This window comes from Pelodiscus sinensis, chromosome 11 (genome assembly GCF_052426305.1).
Source record: "Pelodiscus sinensis isolate ZL-2025 chromosome 11, ASM5242630v1, whole genome shotgun sequence".
Lineage (NCBI taxonomy): Eukaryota > Metazoa > Chordata > Testudines > Trionychidae > Pelodiscus > Pelodiscus sinensis.
In genome coordinates this window covers 8,928,051-8,948,034 of record NC_143062.1, presented here as the reverse complement: position 1 = coordinate 8,948,034, position 19,984 = coordinate 8,928,051, and the positions used below count along the sequence as shown (strand labels likewise).

At 41.8% G+C, this 19,984-nt stretch overlaps 1 protein-coding gene across 8 annotated transcripts in view; it reads left to right on the top strand.

The window, feature by feature from the left end:
• DOCK3 (dedicator of cytokinesis 3) overlaps nucleotides 1–19,984 on the top strand; it is a 541,072-nt gene that overhangs the window by 372,042 nt on the left and 149,046 nt on the right. For all 8 annotated transcript variants that reach the window (XM_089781050.1, XM_089781049.1, XM_089781053.1 and 5 more), the window contains exons 13-14: nucleotides 13,972–14,060; nucleotides 19,205–19,330. In XM_089781050.1, the coding sequence (XP_089637176.1) occupies nucleotides 13,972–14,060; nucleotides 19,205–19,330 (215 nt within the window). The remainder of the gene's footprint in view (nucleotides 1–13,971; nucleotides 14,061–19,204; nucleotides 19,331–19,984) is intronic.

The following is a 19,984-nucleotide window of genomic DNA, read 5'->3' as shown; positions in this document are numbered from 1 at the left end:
TCAATACTGACAATTCCCAACAATTTTTTGGACACTCTACAGTGGTGGCTCTCCCCTCATGTCGTTTGCAAAGGAGTCCCGTTCAACCCTCATTGCCCTCACTGACTTTGTGACAGATACATTGAACCAGAATTGGAGGGCACATCTGGGGAAACTTTGGATGCAGAGCAGGTGAGACCAAGCTGAATTCCAGCTTCACATGAAGGAGCTAAAGACTGTGAGACTAGCCTGCCAGACCTTCTGCTCATAAATCCAGAGTCAGTGTGTGACGGTGACGACAGACAACAACACCACTGTGTTTTACATAAACAACATTGAGAATCACAGTAATCGCCTCTCTGCCACAAAGTCCTGAGACTCTGGTACTTTTGCATAGTCCACTCCATTCATCTGTAGGTCTGCTATCTCCCAGGTCTGCACAAGGGCCTGGCAGACTGTCTCAGCAGATCCTTTCTTACAAGTAGTCTATCAGCCCCGATGTGATCCATTCAGTCTTCCTGAAGTAGAGGTTTCCCTGGATAGACTTATTTGCCACCAGGAGCAATAGGAAATGCCAGGCATTCTACTCTTTCCAGAACCATAGCCTGGGCTGTATCATGAATGTGTTCATGATTCCATAGAGCAGTCAGTTAATGTAAGTGTTTCCTCCGATCTCACTCATTCACAAAGTTCTGCTAAGAGTCCACAGGGACAAGGCAACTGTAATCTTGCTAGCCCTGGCATGGCCACCCAGCATTGGTTCACAACACTGTTGGAACTGTTGATGGAGTCCCTGATTGCCCTACCACTGTACCCAGATCTAATCTCACAGGATCATGGATGTCTCTTTCACTTGGACCTCCAGTCTCTCCACCTCATGGCATGGAAGATACATGGCTGAATAGCTCAGAATTACAGTGTTCCAGACCAGTAAGAGAAGTACCACTTGGCAGTAGGAAACCTTCCACCAGGGCCACTTACTTTGCAAAGTGGAAGAGGTTATCATGTTATTGTGCACAGCAGTGATTACTTTCACTTCATGCGCCTACACCACTCATTCTGGAATATCTCCTTCACTTATGAACCCAAGGTTTAGCACCATCATCCATCAAGGTCTATCTAGCAGCAATCTCAGCTTTTCACCCAGGGCACTCAGGCTGCTCAGTATTCTATAACCCCATGGTGAGTTGTTTTCTCAACGACAGATTCTACCTATATTTGTCCCACCTTCACCCACTGGGACCTTAACCTAGCCCTCACCTAACTTATGGGCACACTCTTTGAACCCATCACCATGTGCTCCCTTTTGTATCTGTCCCGGAAGATGGTATTCTTGATAGCCTTTACATCCACTAGAATGGTTTCAAATTTGAAAGCACTAACATCTGAACCTCCCTACATGACCGTTCATAAGGACAAGGTGCAACTCAGACCACATCCAGCATTTCTATGCAAGGTGATATCCCAGTTTCACTCACGGCAAGACATTTTCCTATCTTTTGTTATCCGAAACCACACACTGGTGTGCATTAACAAGTGCTGCACACCCTGGATGTCTGGTGAGCTCTTGCATTCTACATTGAGTGCACAAAGCCATTCAGGAAAACAACTCAGCTCTTCGAGGTGATAGCAGACTGAATAAAAGGTCTCCCAGTATCATCACAGCATATTCCATCTTGGATCTCAGACTGCATCTGCACCTGCTATGAGCTAACAAAGATCCCAGCATCAGCAGTCACAGCCTACTCAGCGAGACCTCAGGCTTCCTCCACCATGTTCCTGTCTAAGTCCCAATCCAAGATAATTGGTGGGCAGCAACTTGGTTTTCAGTGCATACATTCACCACTCATGCCATCAGCCTGCAGGCCAGAGATGATGCAGGGCTTACTAGAGCAGTACTCCAATTAGTGATTCCTTAACTCTGACCCCACCTCTGAGAGTCACCTGATTGGAATTGACATGAACAAACACTTGAAGAAAAGACGGTTACTCAATTTCTTGTAACTGTTGTGTTATATACATCCATTTCAATAGCCATCCTCCTTCTGTGGAGTAGCTAGCAAGAAGGAACTGAAGGGGGAGTCAAGCCAGCAGTGGCATATATAAGCCACTATTAGGGTGCCATTCCAGGGAGCTCCACAGCTACACTGATAGGAACTGCTGGGGAAAAATTTTCCAAAGCTCATGCAGGCAACGCGTGCACACCTGATTGGAATGGAATGAACAACACATTTCCTTATGAGAAGGTAAGTAGCCATCTTTTTCATTTGGTGTCCATCCACATGCGATTGGTGAATGCAAATGCTGTACATAGTTTTACAAAAGGTAGATCGTGCCAAACCAACCCGATCTCCTTTTTTGAGAAAGTAACAGATTTTTTAGATAAAGGAATTCAGTGGATCTAATCTACCTCGACTTTAGTAAGGCATTTGATACAGTACCACATGGGGAATTATTGGTTAAATTGGAAAAGATAGGGATTAATATGAAAGTTGAGAGGTGGATAAGCAAATGGTTAAAGGGGAGACTACAGCGGGTCATATTGAAAGGTGAACTGTCGGGTTGGAGGAAGGTTACTAGCGGAGTTCCTCAGGGATCAGTTTTGGGGCCAATTTTATTTAATCTTTTTATTGCTGATCTTGGCACCAAAAGTGGAAGTGTCCTAATAAAATTTGCAGATGACACAAAGTTGGGAGGTATTGCCAATTCAGAAAAGGATCGGGATATCATACAGGAAGATCTGGATGATCTTGTAAATTGGAGTGATAGCAATAGGATGAAATTTAATAGTGAGAAGTGTAAGGTTATGCATTTACGGATTAATAACAAGAATTTTAGTTATAAGCTGGGGACACATCAGTTGGAAGTAACGGAGGAGGAGAAGGACCTCGGAGTCCTGGTTGATTATAGAATGACTATGAGCCGCCATTGTGACATGGCCGTGAAAAAGGCTAATACGATCTTGGGATGTATTAGGCGAGGTATTTCCAGTAGGGATAAGGAAGTGTTAGTGCCATTATACAAGGCATTGGTGAGACCCCATTTGGAATACTGTGTGCAGTTCTGGTCTCCCATGTTTAAGAAGGATGAATTCAAACTGGAACAGGTACAAAGAAGGGCCACTAGGATGATCTGAGGAATGGAAAACCTGTCTTATGAAAGGAGACTGAAGGAGCTTGGCTTGTTTACCTTAACCAAAAGAAGGCTGAAGGGGGACATGATTGCACTTTTAAAATATATTAGAGGGATAAATACCAGGCAGGGAGAGGAATTATTTAAGCTTAATACCAATGTGGACACAAGAACAAATGGATATAAACTGGCTAGTAGGAAGTTTAGACTTGAGATTAGACGAAGGTTTCTAACCATTAGAGGAGTGAAGTTCTGGAACGGCCTTCCAAGGGAAGTAGTGGGGGCAAAAGATCTATCTGGTTTCAAGATTAAACTAGATGGGTTTATGAAGGGGATGGTTTGATGAGATAACATGATCTTGGTAACTAATTGTCCATTCATTATCAGTGGGAATAGGTCAATGGAGGGATGATAGGTTGATAGGTTACTATAGAGAACTTTCTGGGTGTCTGGCTGATGAGTCTTGCCTACATGCTCAGGGTTTAGCTGATCGCCATATTTGGGGTCAGGAAGGAATTTTCCTCCAGGGTAGATTGGCAGAGGCCCTGGAGGTTTTTCGCCTTCCTCTGTAGCATGGGGTACAGATCACAGCTAGAGGATTCTCTGCATCTTGGGGTCTTCAAAGTATTTGAAGGCTTCAATATCTGAGATATAGGTGAGAAGATTATTCTGGGAGGGGTGGGTGAGATTCTGTGGCCTGCACTGTGCAGGGGGTCAGACTAGATGATCATAATGGTCCCTTCTGACCTTAAAGTCTATGAGTCTATGTGCTCAAATTGCAAGTTTTGCCTTGGACAAAATTGGGGGTTCAGATACGAAGATTTGGGGCTCGATTTCTCATTGTAACTCAGGTCCAGTTGAATTGAACCAATTTGAGGCAGAATTGACACCGTGATGACTCACATCTTTGTGCTTGTTGACTAACCTACATGTATAGTTTGGTCATGACATGCATCAGTTTAAGTGTTGATACAATGTGTGTTTATTGTTAATGTGTGAAGCCTCATCAATGCTGTTGTGCAGTTTTTGAGTTAGCTAAAATGTACTAGTAAACTGGTAGTTGGGTTTTGTGTATGGGTGCTTTATCTTATGACACAACGTTCAGGCTGCATGTTTATGGATATGATGGATAAGTTGTGATTTTCCAAGATGATAAAGATAAGCAACATTTTAGATTTTGGAACCAGAAAGGTGACCTCTTTGTTTTTGCACCAGGGCCCTCTGGGTCCTTGCTATGCATACTGCTAGCCAGGTTTATAATTCCCAGGCCTGAGCCTAATATCAAAGGGGATACTAAATCATTAAAGGACCCCAGGCCTAAAAAAAGAAAGGGAAAAATGAGCCTTCACCTACACTTTATGCTACTGACTGCAGCATGTGAGATTTGTGGTAGTTATGTGCCACAGTGAAAAGCAGTTTGGTGAAATGGCCTGGTGAGGGGAGACAACAAGGAAATCTTCAGCTGCTTGTGCTTCTAGAGCCTTTAATAGAATCATAGAATCCTAAGGCTGGAAGAGACCTCAAGAGTTCATCAAGTCCACCCCCTGCCCAAAGCAGGACCAACCCCAACTAAATCAACCCAGCCAGGGCTTTGTCAAGCTGGAACTTAAAAACCTCTAGGGATGGAGATTCCCTCCCAGCCTCTTTGGGACCTCCCTTCAGGAAATTGAAGGCTGCTATCAAATCCCCTCTCACTTTTTCCTTCTACAGACTAAATAAGCCCAAATCCCTCAGCTTCTCCTCGTAGATCATGTGCTCCAGCCCCCTAATCATTTTGGTTGCCCTCCGCAGGACCCTCTCCAGTGCGTCCATATTCTTTCTATAGTGGAGGGCCTAGAACTGGATGCAATGCTCCAGATGTGGCCTCACCAGTGCCGAATAAAGGGGAGTAATCACTTCTCTAGATCTGCTGGCAATGCTCTTCCTAATGCACCCTAATATGCCATTAGCCTTCTTGGCTACCAGGGCACACTGTTGACTCATATCCAACATCTCATCCACTGTAATCCCCAGGTCCTTTTCTGCTGAACTGCTACTTTCATTGTGGTAGGAAATGCTCAGGGAGGTTGAGCCCAGTGGCAGTGAGAGCTGGAGTACTGCCTAAGCTGTACCCTGCTGCTTCCCCATGACAGAGCTATTCCTAGCTGGGAAGTCTTTTCCTGCAGATGGTAGGGGCTGCAGCAGTGGGGAGGCAGCAGGACACTACATGGCTAAAAATAGCCATGAAAATAGGCGGGCAAGATTTGGTCAAGCAGGGAGTATATAGGGTACTCACATAACTCTTCAGGCATGTCTTTATTCACCTGTGTTATGCCTCACCATCTACGCTGCTATTTATACTCATACTAGGAGGAACATGCATATACATACTCTACCTAGTGCTGAGAGAAGTGTGCAGTGTATATGTACCTAGAGAAGGGTTGCCAATTTTCTACTCGCACAAAACTGAACACACTTTCCCTGCCCATCTTCTGAAGCCCCATCCATGAGATTCCACCCCCCCTCTTTCCCCCCCTCTTGCTCACTTTCCCCATCCTCAGTCACTGATTTGCATCAGGCTGGCTCAGGGAGCTGAGGTGTGGGAGGAGGTGAGAGACTGGGGATTGGAGTCAAAGCTTTTAAAGTATAGGAGGAGGCTCTAGGCTGAGGCAGGGGCTTGGAATGTGGGATGAGGTGTGAGCTCTAATACTTCTAGGCTGGCGGTATGGATTCTGGAGTGGGGCAGAAATTAGAGGTTCAGGGTGTGGGAGGAGGCTCTGGGCTGGGGCAAGGGATTTTGGGGTACCAGGGGTAAGGGCTCCAGCTGGGGGTGCAGTCTCTGTTACCCACACAAATTTCTCTATCCCTTCCACACTGTAGGGAAACACACCTTTACCCAGTTCCTAGGGCTCAAGGTGTGTGCAACCCTGTTAATTTACACACCCACCCTTACCCAATTCCTAGGGCTCAGGGCGCATCTTCCTGTTGGTTTTGCAGGATCTTTAGCCACTGAAAGAGCCTCACACAGTAATATCCTTATCCTCTATTTATTGACAATTCCCAAACAAGCAGAATACACATGCTAAGCACACAGTGTCATGCTCACCAATCCAGGTGCAGGCAGACTTCTCCTGTTGGCCAGGCAATATCAGTCTCTCTGGTCTTAGGCTGTGACTCGGAGGTGAGTTCTTCTTCTTTTCCATGTTTTCCCCCTTCTTTTGGTGTTCCTGGTCTTCTTCCAGCCTTTTCTTCTTTGTCTGCTTCTGTTACTTCCGATCTTCTTTCTGGTCTCCTTCTTGGACCGTAGTTTATATAATGAAATCTGAGTCCTGCTTAGCTATACCTTTAACCAATTATTTTAGTATAATTTTACTAACCAATCATAACAAAATTACCTAACCAATCATACCCCACCACCTTAATTGATTTACACCTAGCAAAATTAATTATACAGCAGACAGAAACAGTTACAAACCAGACAGAGATCACACACTCAAACAATAGGAAAGTGTAATGACAATGATCATAGAATGAGGATTCCACACCATTCTCTATTGATAAGCAGTTTCTTGCCAGACAGAATGGTATTACTTAAGTTCCTTTACCCATCTTGAGATCTATTTCTTTATCTGGTGACAGTGGGGAGCTATCAGGACAAAGTCCCCTTCTCACAGGTGGGTGAGACACTTTTTGAATACAATGTAGATGGACTGTGAGTATGTGACTCCAGGCCATACAGCTAAGAGCTGCTGCTCTTCAGTCTGGCTGTAGAAAGCAGCTTTGATTCAGACCTACCACAGGCCTCCCAACATGCCTACAGAAAAACCATATTGTTACATCTGATATGTGGCCTAGGGTTACGGATTTGGGACTTATAAGGGGGCTTTGGACTGGGGTTGAGGTGTTCAGAGTGTGGTCTAGGGCTCTGGGCTGGGGCAGAGATGGGGTTGAGGGTTCTGGTTGAGGTTATAAACTCTGGGCTGGGGCTGGAGATGAAAGGTTTGGGGTATAGGAGGCTGCTCTGGGCTGTGACTGAGGGGTTTGGAGGGTGGGAGGGGGATCAGGGCTGGGCAGGGAGTTGAGGGGTATGATCTCCAGCTGGGAGTGCAGGCTGTAGGGCTGGGGATAAAGGATTTGGACTGCAGGAGTGTGCTCCGGGATGACATGGAGGGTTCCGAGGGTGGGAGGGGGATCAGGGCTGAGGGAATGGGTTGGAGTGCAGGCTCTGAGTGCAGGGTCCCTCAAGCAGCTCCCAGAAACAGCAGTATTTCTCTCCTCTGGTTCCTAAGCCATGAGGTGTGGCCAGATGGCTCTGTGTGCTGCCCTTCCTGCAGTCACCACCCTCACATGGTTCCCAGCCAATGAGAGCTGCAGGGATGGCACTGGGGCAGAAGCAGCATGTGAAGCCCTGTAGCTGCTCCAAGGAGCCATGCAGTGCAGAGACTGGCATGGAGCAGCATCACCAGTTGGACAGTCAACCACCAAGTCACCAGTGTTGACCAGAGACACGAGGATCCCTTTTCAACCAGGTGATCAGGCTGAAAGTCAGCAGCCTGGTCTCCCTAACCTGGAGGGACATAGAGAGTGTGCTGCAACAACACAGCCTACTGCTTTCGCCTTGAGCTGGAGGTAACTGGGCTGAATGGAACTTACTGAAAATGCCAAGGAAGGGTTAAGGTTTATTTAAGGGGAAGGGCGTGTGTATATAAACCTTTATTTTTAACCTTTGCTCTTTGTGCTATATCTGTTTGAGTGAATAAATAACGCTTTGTTTTTGAAGAAGCTGTTTGAGTCACTTTAATCAGCTACTGTCACAGACTCCTGGAAAAAATGAGCTTTCAGATGACAAATGCAGCTGAGCCTGTCATGTTAACATGGTTGGTAAACAGAGAAGCTGTCATCCAAGGATCCTCTCCTAGGTTGGTTGAACTGCATGGGTCCATCCTTGAGGGAGGTGACACCTCAGGGCAAAAAGGATTGAAGCTATGGTTCACTCTGCAACCATGACAGCCAGCATAGCTTTTGTTCAGGGTAATGGTATCAGCTGCATCTCTACTAGCAGTTTTGCCAGCAAACACTTTCTGGTGTAGTTATCCAGGACTAGTCTCTAAGGTCCCTTACAACTCTACTTTTCTATGATTCAAGGTCACATAAGACTTGAGTTTCCAATATAAACAACTTAGGGTACATCTACACTAGCTCGTTAGTTCGAGCTAGGTAGGGTAATTAGAGCAAGCGGAGTTGCAAATGAAGCCCAGGATTTAAATATCCCGGTCTTCATTTGCAACTCCGCTTGCCCTAATTACCCTACCTAGCTCGAACTAATGATCTAGTGTAGACGTACCCATATTGTTTGTTGTTTGGGATGTTGCATTTTGTTTAAAACATTTTAAGCCTTTCTTATATATCTTAAAGAAGTGAAAACTGGCTGAAAGCCAGTTTCTCTCCCTCTTAAGTCCAGTATAGACAGTAATTCTCATGCAATAACTAATTTCTTCTTTGTGTCTGTTATAAATTCTTCACAGGGTAAGTTTGATCAGTCCCTAATGCTGCTATTAAAATAATTAAAGAGTTATTTCACTTTTTAAAGTAAGGAACATATGCTTAATAATATTTACATTTTTATAAATCCATATTTTTTCATGTTCACCCTATAACTCTGAGCTATTATCATCTTTCCAGTGGTTAGAGGAGGCAGATGTATTGACACTGAGCACATCAGAACACATCCTTGACATGCTTTCATACATTTTCCTAAGATGTCATCCCACATGTCAGTTCAGACATTGGATTTCATTCCACATTTTTGTGCACTAAAAAGTTATCCATGAATGTAGATTGTCATAATTCTAGGACAAAATTTCTGCTTGAAGAGAAAAATTTGAATTAGAAATTTAAAAATGTATGTTTTCAGCACGTTATTAATTATCTGCATTAACTTGGATATTTTACCATTAAATTTTTTATGTGACTGCTTCACATTAGTCCCTTTAGATTGTTTTCATGTACCATTTGTTGGGTGACTTAATTACTAGAAGTAAAGAGGTCAGCAGCAAAATGAAAGGAATAGTGAAACACACAGAGTACGTCTACACCGCAGTGTTATTTAGGAAAAATTGACGTTATTCTGAAATAACACAATCCGCCTCTACACTACAAGCAGTCATTTCAACATAATGTCAAAATAATGTCAAGCTGGAGGATGTCTTATCTGAGTCCTGTAACCCTCATTTTATGAGAAGTAAGGGAAATCAGAGGAAGAGTGCTCTTCCTCAGACTTCCTGTTGTGTAGACAGTGCCAAAAGCTAATGTAAACTATTTCTGCTTAAGCTAGGTAATTGATGGTAGCTCAAGTTGCATAGCTTATTTCGGCTTTAGCTCTACTGTGTAGATGTGCCCATACTGTTCAGGGTTTCAGCAGCCCCTACGCCGCATGCTCCCAAGTCGTCTTAAACTGTTTTAGTAGTAAGATCTGGGAAAAATTAGTAAATCTACTCTTATTGTGAAGATTAGAATCATCCATCACTGAAATCACAACACCCATAAACTGCTTTTCATCCAAGTGTAAATTTGTCCGCTTTGCTAAACTGTCTTTATAGAAGAGATCCATATTATTCATTAAAGCTGTATAGCTGCTGTAAAACATGGAGATTAGAGGCTTTAGGGGTTCTTTCTGCCCTGTGGTCATGTTACATTATAGCAAGTTGCGCTTGCAGTCTTGTGGGTCTAGAAAGCTACAAGGTAGCCTGACAAAGCAGTAAGTCTAGTATTAGTATTTTTACACTGGTGAAATACTCCAAGGTATTGACTGATCTGCCAAGTCAAGAAGTTACAAACATCAAGCCTTTAAGGCACTGTACAATCTGTCAGAGCCTCTCACTACTCAGTTACTGATGGGACTTCAGCAAATTGATGGTATTCACTTTCGACAATGCCCTGTTCTCCCTAGATTCTGCAGAAAGAGAGGAGAACATATGCTTTTACCAAGGGTATTTTATGTTGGCTATTGTGGTTGCTTGTCCTACACATTAATTGTGTACAAGTGGTAGAGCAAAGGACTGAGATTCATTGACTCACCAAGTTGCCTTGGATCAGTTTTCAGCAGCTATAAGACTGAGTAGAAGAAAGTTGCAGTAATCTCAGTTAATAAAATGTACAACCTGATACACAAAAATCTAAGAAAAAATACTGGCTAAAATATCAGAAAGGGCTGATGCAATGTAAACAAACACTCATATACAAAGTAATGCTCTGAAGCAATGCAACCAAAGGAGTAGAATTGATTTTAATAGGGAAGACTAAAAGGATTTCTCTACTTTCTGTACAAATTTGCAAAATGGCCTAGAGCATAAACCCATAGTGAGTTGTCCTGCATGGGAAAATTTGCAAAAGAATTTGGAGGAAGAAAAAAGGTGCCAAGTACCAATGAACATGCATTATTATTTAATGAAAGTTTAGATATATAATAAACATTTGTTTTTAAGTTATAGGAACGCTATCCTTGTTTTGTGTATGTAGCTCATAGGTAGGTGTGATGTTTACAGTTTTTAAAAAGACAAACCTCTGGTCATGAAGGTTATGTCTAGATGCAGATTAGGCAGGTCGACATTGCAAATGAGGCAGGGATTTAAATATCCCGTGCCTAATCTGCATAAAAATGGCCATCGTGTTTTGCCGACTCAGCACTTTGTCGGCAAAAAGTGGCAGTCTAGAGGGGGATCTGTCAAGAAAGAGCCTTTTTTTGACAGATCCTGTAAACCTCCTTGCAGGAGTTGCCTTTCTAATGGCTCATTATTAATATTCATTTTTAAGTTGTTAATTGAGAGAACAAAGTTGAAGAAGAGGTCAGAAGTGGACAGAACAGAGAAAAACTAACTGCAAAAAGTGGAAAATCAAAAATCTGTAAAAATGAGACCAGGAAGCATCATCTTTTACCCATGCTGTAGATGCACATTATTATATAGTCATTCTGGAATAAAATCTGAAGCAGCTAGTACTATGGCCAAGATAAATCTGATAGAAAATATTTCAGAACTTGCTCATATGCAATATTTTTGCTAACACTAGCTAAGAAATGTATCTGGATGGTTTGTACTATTAAAGATCAGTCCACTCGGATGCCATAGATAAATATTGCTAAATAACATTCATAAAACAAATTATCATCTGGACTGACAGCAACAGTTGACTTTTTTATCAATCAAAAAATAATGACAACTTATGCAGATGAGTAAACATATCGTAATTGCTATCCTGGAAACTCTTGACATATATTGCTATATTAACTTTATATATACAGTACTGTAAAAGTATTTGCAGAACCTCATTAAAATTATGCATAGAATTATAGAATCCTAGAACAGAAATGGACCTCAAGAGGTCATTGAGTCCAGTCCCCTGCCCTCACGGCAGAACCAAGCACCATCTAGATCATCTCTGATAGGTGTCTGTCTAACCTGCTCTTAATTATCTCCAGTGATGGAGATTCCACAACCCCCCTTAGGCAATTTATTCCAGTGTTTAACCACCCTGACAGGTAGGAAGTTTTTCCTAGTGTACAACCTAAACCTCCCTTGCGGCATTTGAAGCCCATTGTTTCTTGTCCTACCTCAGAGGTTAAGGAGAATAATATTTCTCCCTCCTCCTTTAACACCCTTTTAGATACCCGTGGGACCTGAGTGGTCCTGAGCAAGGGAATTTTTAGGATCAGGGGAAGTCAGGCCTCCGGGTTCTCCTGGAGCTCCCCTCTTAGCCACTATCCAGGGAGAATCCAGGGGCTTGACCTCCCCCAGCCCACCTTCCTGGCTGTGCTGTTCCCAGCCTGGTGTGGGACTCTGCTTCTGGCTGCCCTGCTATGCGTGGGGTCTCAGCTATTCTCAGGGCTCCCAGCCCCGCATGGCACAGCAGCCTCTCACAGGGCTCCCAACCCCCAGCAACCCAGCTCCACACAGGATGACAGTCATTTCTAGGGCTCTTTGCCCCCAGGCCACTGGCATTGCAGACTACCAGCCACCAGTCTGACTCCACTCCCAGCTACTCTCAGTCTCTGTGACTGGTGCTGTCTGGTCTAGCAACATTCGTGGTCTGCCAGACTTCAGATGTTACCGGACCAAAGAGGTTCAACCCGTCCTTGAAAGCTATTATTTATTATTTCCCCTCTCAGTCTTTTCCAGACTAAACAAATCCAGTTCTTTCAGTCTTCCCCCACAGGTCGGCTACATCTACACTGGCCCCTTTTCCGAAAGGGGCATGTTAATTTCACAGGTCGTAATAGGGAAATCCGCGGGGGATTTAAAGTAGGAATAAGATCCTCCGGAAATGGGCGCTTTTTCCGGAGGATCGGGGCCAGTGTAGACGCTCTTTTCCGGCTTTTCTAAAAGCCGGAAAAAAGCGGCGGACATTTTTATTTAAATGCCGCGGGGGATATTTAAATCCCCCACGGATTTCCCTATTACGACCTGTGAAATTAACATGCCCCTTTCGGAAAAGGGGCCAATGTAGACGAGCCCGTCATGTTTCTAGACTTTTAATTTTTTTGTTGCTTTTCTCTGGACCCTCTCCAATTTCTCCACATATTTCTTGAAATTTGGTGCACAGAACTAGCCACGTTGCTCCACTTGAGGCCTAATCACCACAGAGAAGAATGGAAGAATTATTTCTCGTGTCATACAACACTCCTGTTAATGTGTCCCAGAATGATGTTTACTTTTTTTGTAACTGTGTCACGCTATTGACTCATATTGAGCTTATGATCCGTTATGATCCCTAGATCCCTTTGGCTGAAGATGAACAAATAATTGAAGGAAACTCAGCAAAAGAAATCTCTCTGTAGATTTTTATGTTTGTTATCCCTATACATTTTTGGATTTGTCTTATATTTCTAGATATTCTGTTCAACACAGGTAAACAAATGTAAGACTTTTTGCAAATAACTGAAATACTCAAGAGTGTCTTTGTCATTTCACCTTTCAGTTACCCAGTTTTACCTGTCATGTGTCTTGATTTCTTGCCAAATGTGAAAGGGTAATAAACTGCAGCAATTAATTTTAGGATTAAATTGATCTTTGTTTTTCAAAAGTTAATTGAAAATTTTAAAATCTGACGGGTGCCAAACCAGGGAATTTGCCAAACCTATGGGAGGTCAATGTTGTAGTGAGTGGTTCTCTTTTCATTTTTATTTCACCACCGTGAATAAATGGAACAATGATTGTAATGCTGCTTAGTAATGTATGTCTGTACTGATACACCCTACATAAGCCTATGCCTAGCCAAGGCTGATCAGTTCTCTTTATAACAAACTTAGTGTTGTTACATGATTTTACTGTATTGGCACAAGGAAATAAGTAGATAAAGCATAAAAACCATGCTTAACACTGCTACTGCTTACTGGGCTCTTAGAAGACATTTGGGGTAAATTAGAGCTAAATAACAGCACAGAACACTGAGAGCCAGGAGTGACCACTGTAAACAAACTTTATGGGACCATGGGAAACTTGGCCACGCTCATGGTAAGTGAACATGTGGGTAACTAAAATTATTCTGGAGCATGAATGTTGACAGACCAGAGAGTGTCAGACTAGAAAGGTTTTACCTGTATGTACAAACCTTCCACCACTGTATCATTATGTGCAAAGTGAACTCTTCACAAAATTATAGAAGTCACCATAAGGTCAAAAGTGTCCAAGAAAAAGAGATTAATAGTAGAAAATGAGACAAGATTGGTTTTCCTTCTGGCCCAATGTCCTTCTGCTATCTGTTAAAAAGCGGGTTTTGTTGATTTTCTCCCTCAAAACAGAACATATACAGTAAAACCTTACTCTGTTTTTATTATTTGGCTAAAAAAAGAGCAAGTAACTTTAACTAGTATCCTTTTTATTTTAGGTGCAACAATGAAAATGAATGGTATCAGATCCATGAAAACATTATACGCAAGTCTAGCACCAAGTACTCGGCACCCAGCTCAAACTATGGTAAATATTTTATTTTATTTTATTTTATTTTATTTTTTATTTTATTTTTTTTGCTAGAGTAACCCTTAATTGTATTTTGATTACTGAGAATTTTTTGTAGGCAAGTTATACTGTCACACCTAGTCCATTGCAAATCATCAAATGTTCTTCTAGATGTTTATTTATACTGGTGTTAGTACTTTCTCAGGTAAAAATGTATACTGCATTATAATTCCCAAAATTTACTCTCTGCAAATGGCATTCAGGGGTTCCATGTTTGTTTTTTTAATCATCTCCACGTAAAATGTCTTCAGTTTACAGGTTAAAAAAAAAAAAACCCTCTTACAACCCTGCCTACAAAATTGAATACACTGCATTATATCCATTTTATGCACTGTGAATCCAGTGTTTTCAGGGAAAGAGCAGCCAACCAGGACTGCTCTATGAACTGAGAGAGGACGCCGGAAATAAGTGAGGGTATGTCAACACTGCATTCCTCTTTCGAGAGAGGAATGCACATGTTGACATCTGAAACTGCAAATGAAGCAGGGATTTAAATATCCTTCACTTAATTTGCATAATCACGGACAGACGCTATTTCGAAATACCTTATTTCGAAATAAAAAAATCTGTTAAGACGCAGTTATTTCGAGAGAGAACCCTTCTTCCGAAATAATCCTTAAACCTCATTTTATGAGGAGTAAAGGTTATTTTGGAAGAAGGGTTTTCTCTCGAAATAACCGCATCTTAACAACGTTTTTTATTTCGAAATAAGATATTTTGAAATAGTGGGCGTCCGCGATTATGCAAATGAAATGCGGGATATTTAAATCCCCGCTTCATTTGCAATTTCAGATGTCTACATTTGCATTCCTCTCTTGAAAGAGGAATGCAGTGTAGACATACCCTTAGGTTAGGGAATAGCAGTAGAAGAAAAGAGGTGTGGCAGGTTGACAGGAAAAGGGAGAAGAGGTGGTAGTTGTAGGTTGAATAGGAACAGAGGTTGGGGGGAGAAGAATCTGGGAGTGACATAGATAGAGAAACCAGAGGGAAGAGTGGACAAGATCTAAGTGGGAATGGGGGGTAGAAGTCAGTGATGGATAGATAGGCTAGGGGCCACTGGAGCAGAAGGGTGTATAACTACTAGAGTACACTCCCAGACAGAACCTGAAATTGAAGTCTACCCTGAGTCACTACATTCCTTTGTCGTCAGCAAATAACTGTGAATCCCACTTGCAAAGTGTGTGTCTTGTTCCCCTCTTGTGACTGGTCCACCAAAGATGACCATCTACTGCTGTTGCCATTTATTCCATTACCTCAGGTGATGTGTGCTGTGAATCTAAAGATCTGAACCCTGATCATCCATGTTGGGAATCAGTATGGTTCCATGAGATGGAAGTTTTTGCTTTTTCAGGTGTTTCTGGTTTTGTGTTTTTAATTAGGAAATTATGTAAAAAGCCCTTAGTTTGAAAATGCATTAAGATTACAAAGTCAATCACTCTAAAGTTAGGAAATGCCAGAATTAAGGTTGCCTATGTGGAATTTGTATTCCATACAGTGTTTGGAGAGTGTGTGTTAAATAAAGTCTGTGTTTACACACTGAATATGGAGAATAAAAAGAAATGTTGAGTAACTACCCATTCACTCATTGAGGCCGGGGCCATATAAAAATAGTACATGATCGCTCAGTTGATAATACCTATTCCCAGAGATGCTGAATTAAGGGTGCAAAGGAAACCTGCATTCTGACACTAACTTTAGAGTGCGTGGCTTTGCAATGTTAACAGTGTTTAATTTATTTTTTTGTGACTCACTATAACAAATAAAAAGCAATTTGAGGAAGATTTATGAGAGCACTTGTGCTGAGATTTATTCACTCTTCAACTATTCAGTTGATGGAGAGTACAAGTGGTCAAATAAGAGGGCAGCGAGTTACCAATTCACTCATATTTTTCTGTTGTCCTGAGCTTGCATTCAGATTGATCATTGCTTTTGCTGGGGCAGACCAAAGTATTGGAGAGAATTTCTTTAGAGACAAACATTTTCACATCAGTTGGTTAAAGAAACAAAGTGTGTAAGTGAGCTCTGAGATTGTAATATGATGGTAGGTTATAGTGAATATGCTTTAAGGAAACCCTATAGCATTGTACTGGTGTGGTAATTAAGATAAATGTTTAACGACTTCTTAGTTTTGGTTTTCACCAGGAAGGTTGGTGGTGACTGAATGCCTAACATAGTGAATGCTTGTGAAAATGGGATAGGTTCAGAACTTAAAATAGGAAAAGAGCAAATTAAAAATTACTTAGAAAAGCTAGATGTCTTCAAGTCACCAGGGCCAGATGAAATGCATCCTAGAATACTCGAGGAGTTATCTGAGCTATAGGCCATCACCTTTGAAAAGATATGAAAGACCAGAGAAATTCCAGAAAATTGGAAAAGGGCAAATATAGCACCCATCTATGAAAAGGGAAATAAGAACAACCCAGGAAGCTACAGACCAGTCATTTTACCTTCTGTGCCAGAGAAGATAATGGAGCAAATAATTAAGGAACCCATCTGCAAACATCTCAGTGATAATAAGGTGATAAGTAACAGTCAGCATAGATTTGTGAAGAACAAATCATGTCAAACCAACCTGATGATAGCTTTCTTTGATACGATAACAAGCCTTGTGGAAAACAGGAATCAGCAGATGTGGTATACTTAGACTTTAGTAAAGTATTTGATACAGTCTTGCATGACCTTATCAATACACTAGGGAAATACAACCTAGCTGGGGCTATAAGATGGGTGCATAACTGATAGGATAACCATTCTCAGAGATGGTTCTTCATGCGTCTGATGAAGTGGGTCTCTGCCCACGAAAGCTTATACTCCTACACTTCGGTTAGTCTATAAGGTGCCACAGGACTCCTTGCCACTTTTGCATTCTCAGAGAGTAGTTATCAATGTTCACAATCAAGCTGAAAGGGAAAAACAAGTGGGCTGTGTCTACACTGGCCACTTATTCCAGAAAATCAGCTGCTTTTCCAGAATAACTTGCCAGCTGTCTACACTGGCCCCTTGAATTTCCGGAAAAGCACTGACGATCTACTGTAAAATCATCAGTGCTTTTCTGGAAAAACTATGCTGCTCCCGTTTGGGAAAAAGTCCTTTTCTGGAAAACTGTTCCGGAAAAGGGCCAGTGTAGATAGCACAGATTTCTTTTCTGCGAAAATGACGATCAGGGCTTTTTTGCGGAAAAGCGCGTCTACATTTGCACGGATGCTTTTCCAGAAAAAGTGCTTTTCCGGAAAAGCATCCTGCCAATGTAGACGCGCTTTTCCGGAAATACTTTTAACGGAAAAACTGTTCCATTTTAAGCATTTCTGGAAAAGGGTGCCAGTGTAGACGTAGCCGTGGAGTTCCACAGGGATCAGTTTTGGGACCAGTTCTGTTCAATATCTTCATCAACAGTTTAGATGATGATAGAGAGAGTATACTTATAAAGTTTACTGATGATACCAAACTGGGAAGGGTTCCAAGTGCTTTGGAAAATAGAGTAATAATTTTAACTAACCTAGACAACCTGAAGAAATGGCCTGAGATAAATAGGATGGAGTTCAATAAGTACAAATGCAGAGTACGCCACTTAGGCAGGAACAATCAGTTTCACACACACAGAATGGGAAGCAACAATCTAGGAAGGAGTACTGCAGAAAATGAACTAGGTGTCATTGTGACCACAAGCTAAATATGAATCAACAGTGTTACACTGTTGCAAAAAAAGCAAGTATCATTTTGGGATGTGTTAACAGGATTGTTATAAGTAAAACATGAGAAGTCATTCTTCCCCTCTACTTTGTGCCGATTAGGCCTCAACTGAAGTATTGTGTCCATTTCTGGGTACCACATTTCAAGAATGATGTGTAGAAGTTGGAGAGGGTCCAGAGAAGAGCAACAAAAATGATTAAGGTCTAGAAAACATGAACTATGAGGGAAGACTGAAATAATTGGGTTTGTTTTGTTTAGAAAAGAGACGACTGAGAGGGGACATGATAGCAGCTTTCAAGTACCTACAAGGAGGTGGGAGAAAAAATATTCCTCTTGATGTCTAATGATAGGACAAGAAGCAGTGTGCTTGGATTGCAGCAAGGGAGGTTTAGGTTGGACATTAGGAAAAACTTCCCAACTGTCAGGGTGGCTAAGCACTGGAACAAACTGCCTAGGGAGATTATGGAATCTCCATCACCGTAGATATTTAAGAGCAGGTTAAACATCTACCAGGGATGATTAGATGGTGCTTGGTCCTCCCATGAGCGCAGGGACTGGACTTGATGACCTCTCGAGGTCTCTTCCAATTCTAGTATTCTGTGATTCTATTGAGGCTAATGTTATTACTCATAAGTAGTTCTAGCCTAGTGTGTGCCAGGAAAAAACAGAGTGCTCCTAAGTGTTTTGCAATCAATCTGGAAACTACTTGCAATGTTTATTATTTTTTACTCCAGGTTCAGTCTGGTAAAACATGTGAAAGTAGAAAGAATTATACTGTAAGAAAAAGATGAATTGTGCTGTAATAATTGAATAAGTTGAAGGAATTCTGTTTGTCTTTTTAAGAGGAAGAAGAAAAGTATGTTAATGTTGATTGTAGGTATGCAGATCAAGGCGCTGGCCAATTTGGGCCTGAGTTTAACAGGAAAAGGAACATTAGGTGTTAGACAGAAAGCAATTCCAGATAATCAGGGAGATATAGCCAGGAGATTGCTGTGTGCTTGATATTGAAATGAAGATACTTAACCACACTAATAATGTGAAGTTTTGCCACACACTTTGATCTTGTTAACTTGGCCTTTTGACTGTATAAATCAAGGGGTTTGAACCTTGTATGGGGCTCACATTTTCTGGATGCATTTTAGCAGAGCTTTGCTGAAATAAACAGAGCGGTCTGCCAAATCTGTGAGTCCTGTCTGACTTTGACAAACATTACATTACAGTCATACCTTGTTCTTTAGAATAGTTCACTTTCTACAGCATTACTTCAGATTTAGATGCATATTATTCAGATAAAAATGCTGTGTATATCATGTTGTACATAGTGTAATACAGACCATTATTTCCTCATATGCTTGATGTGGACTGAGTTACAACTTTTGGATCTGGAAAAATAAACAACATTTTTGTTGCAGGACTTATAATTTCTCTACAGCTTCTTCGTGGGGACATGGAGCAGATTCGAAGGGAGAACCCCATGATATTTAACAGGGGGGTGTCTGTTACCAGAAAACTTGGTTTCCCTGATGTCATAATGCCAGGTAGGCATATCTCCTCTAACCATAAAGTTCAGATGCTACTGTTCATAGTCCTGGACTTTTCCAGATTACGAATTCTAGATTGCAGTAAAGCATACCTTATTACTACTTTGAAGTATTTTTATTGAAGCAGTACAGAACCGAATTGAAATGTATTACATTAACATACATAATATGTATTCAAAGGTGACTATGTTGTTTGTTTATTAGAAATCCCCTATATAGTTTCAGTGAAGGTCTCTGTGTTTCAGAATCACAGAGAGTTATCAAACCTTTTTCCCCTGTAATAAAAAGCCTGCGGAGCAGGAAAGTTTCCACATTGTGGAGCAGATTCTCAGGTTTAATACAACCCTTCATCATTGTTTGACAGTGCAAAGTATGTGTGAAACTGGCCTAATTCCCCACGTGGTTCTACAGAATACTCAGCCCCTCCAACAGATGTCTTGGCCACAGCCCTGTAGCATACTAGCTATCCCTAGCTACAAGAACAGCCTCTTGGATCCATTGTCTTCTGGGCACAAATTACAGCAGCCTTGAGTCTACAGAGCTGACTTTGGGGCCAAACTAACACATGGCCAATCCTATAATTAATAGGCATGAAAGTTGGCGCCATATGGCCTGACTCATTCAGTGTAATGCGAAATTGGCCAAAAAGTT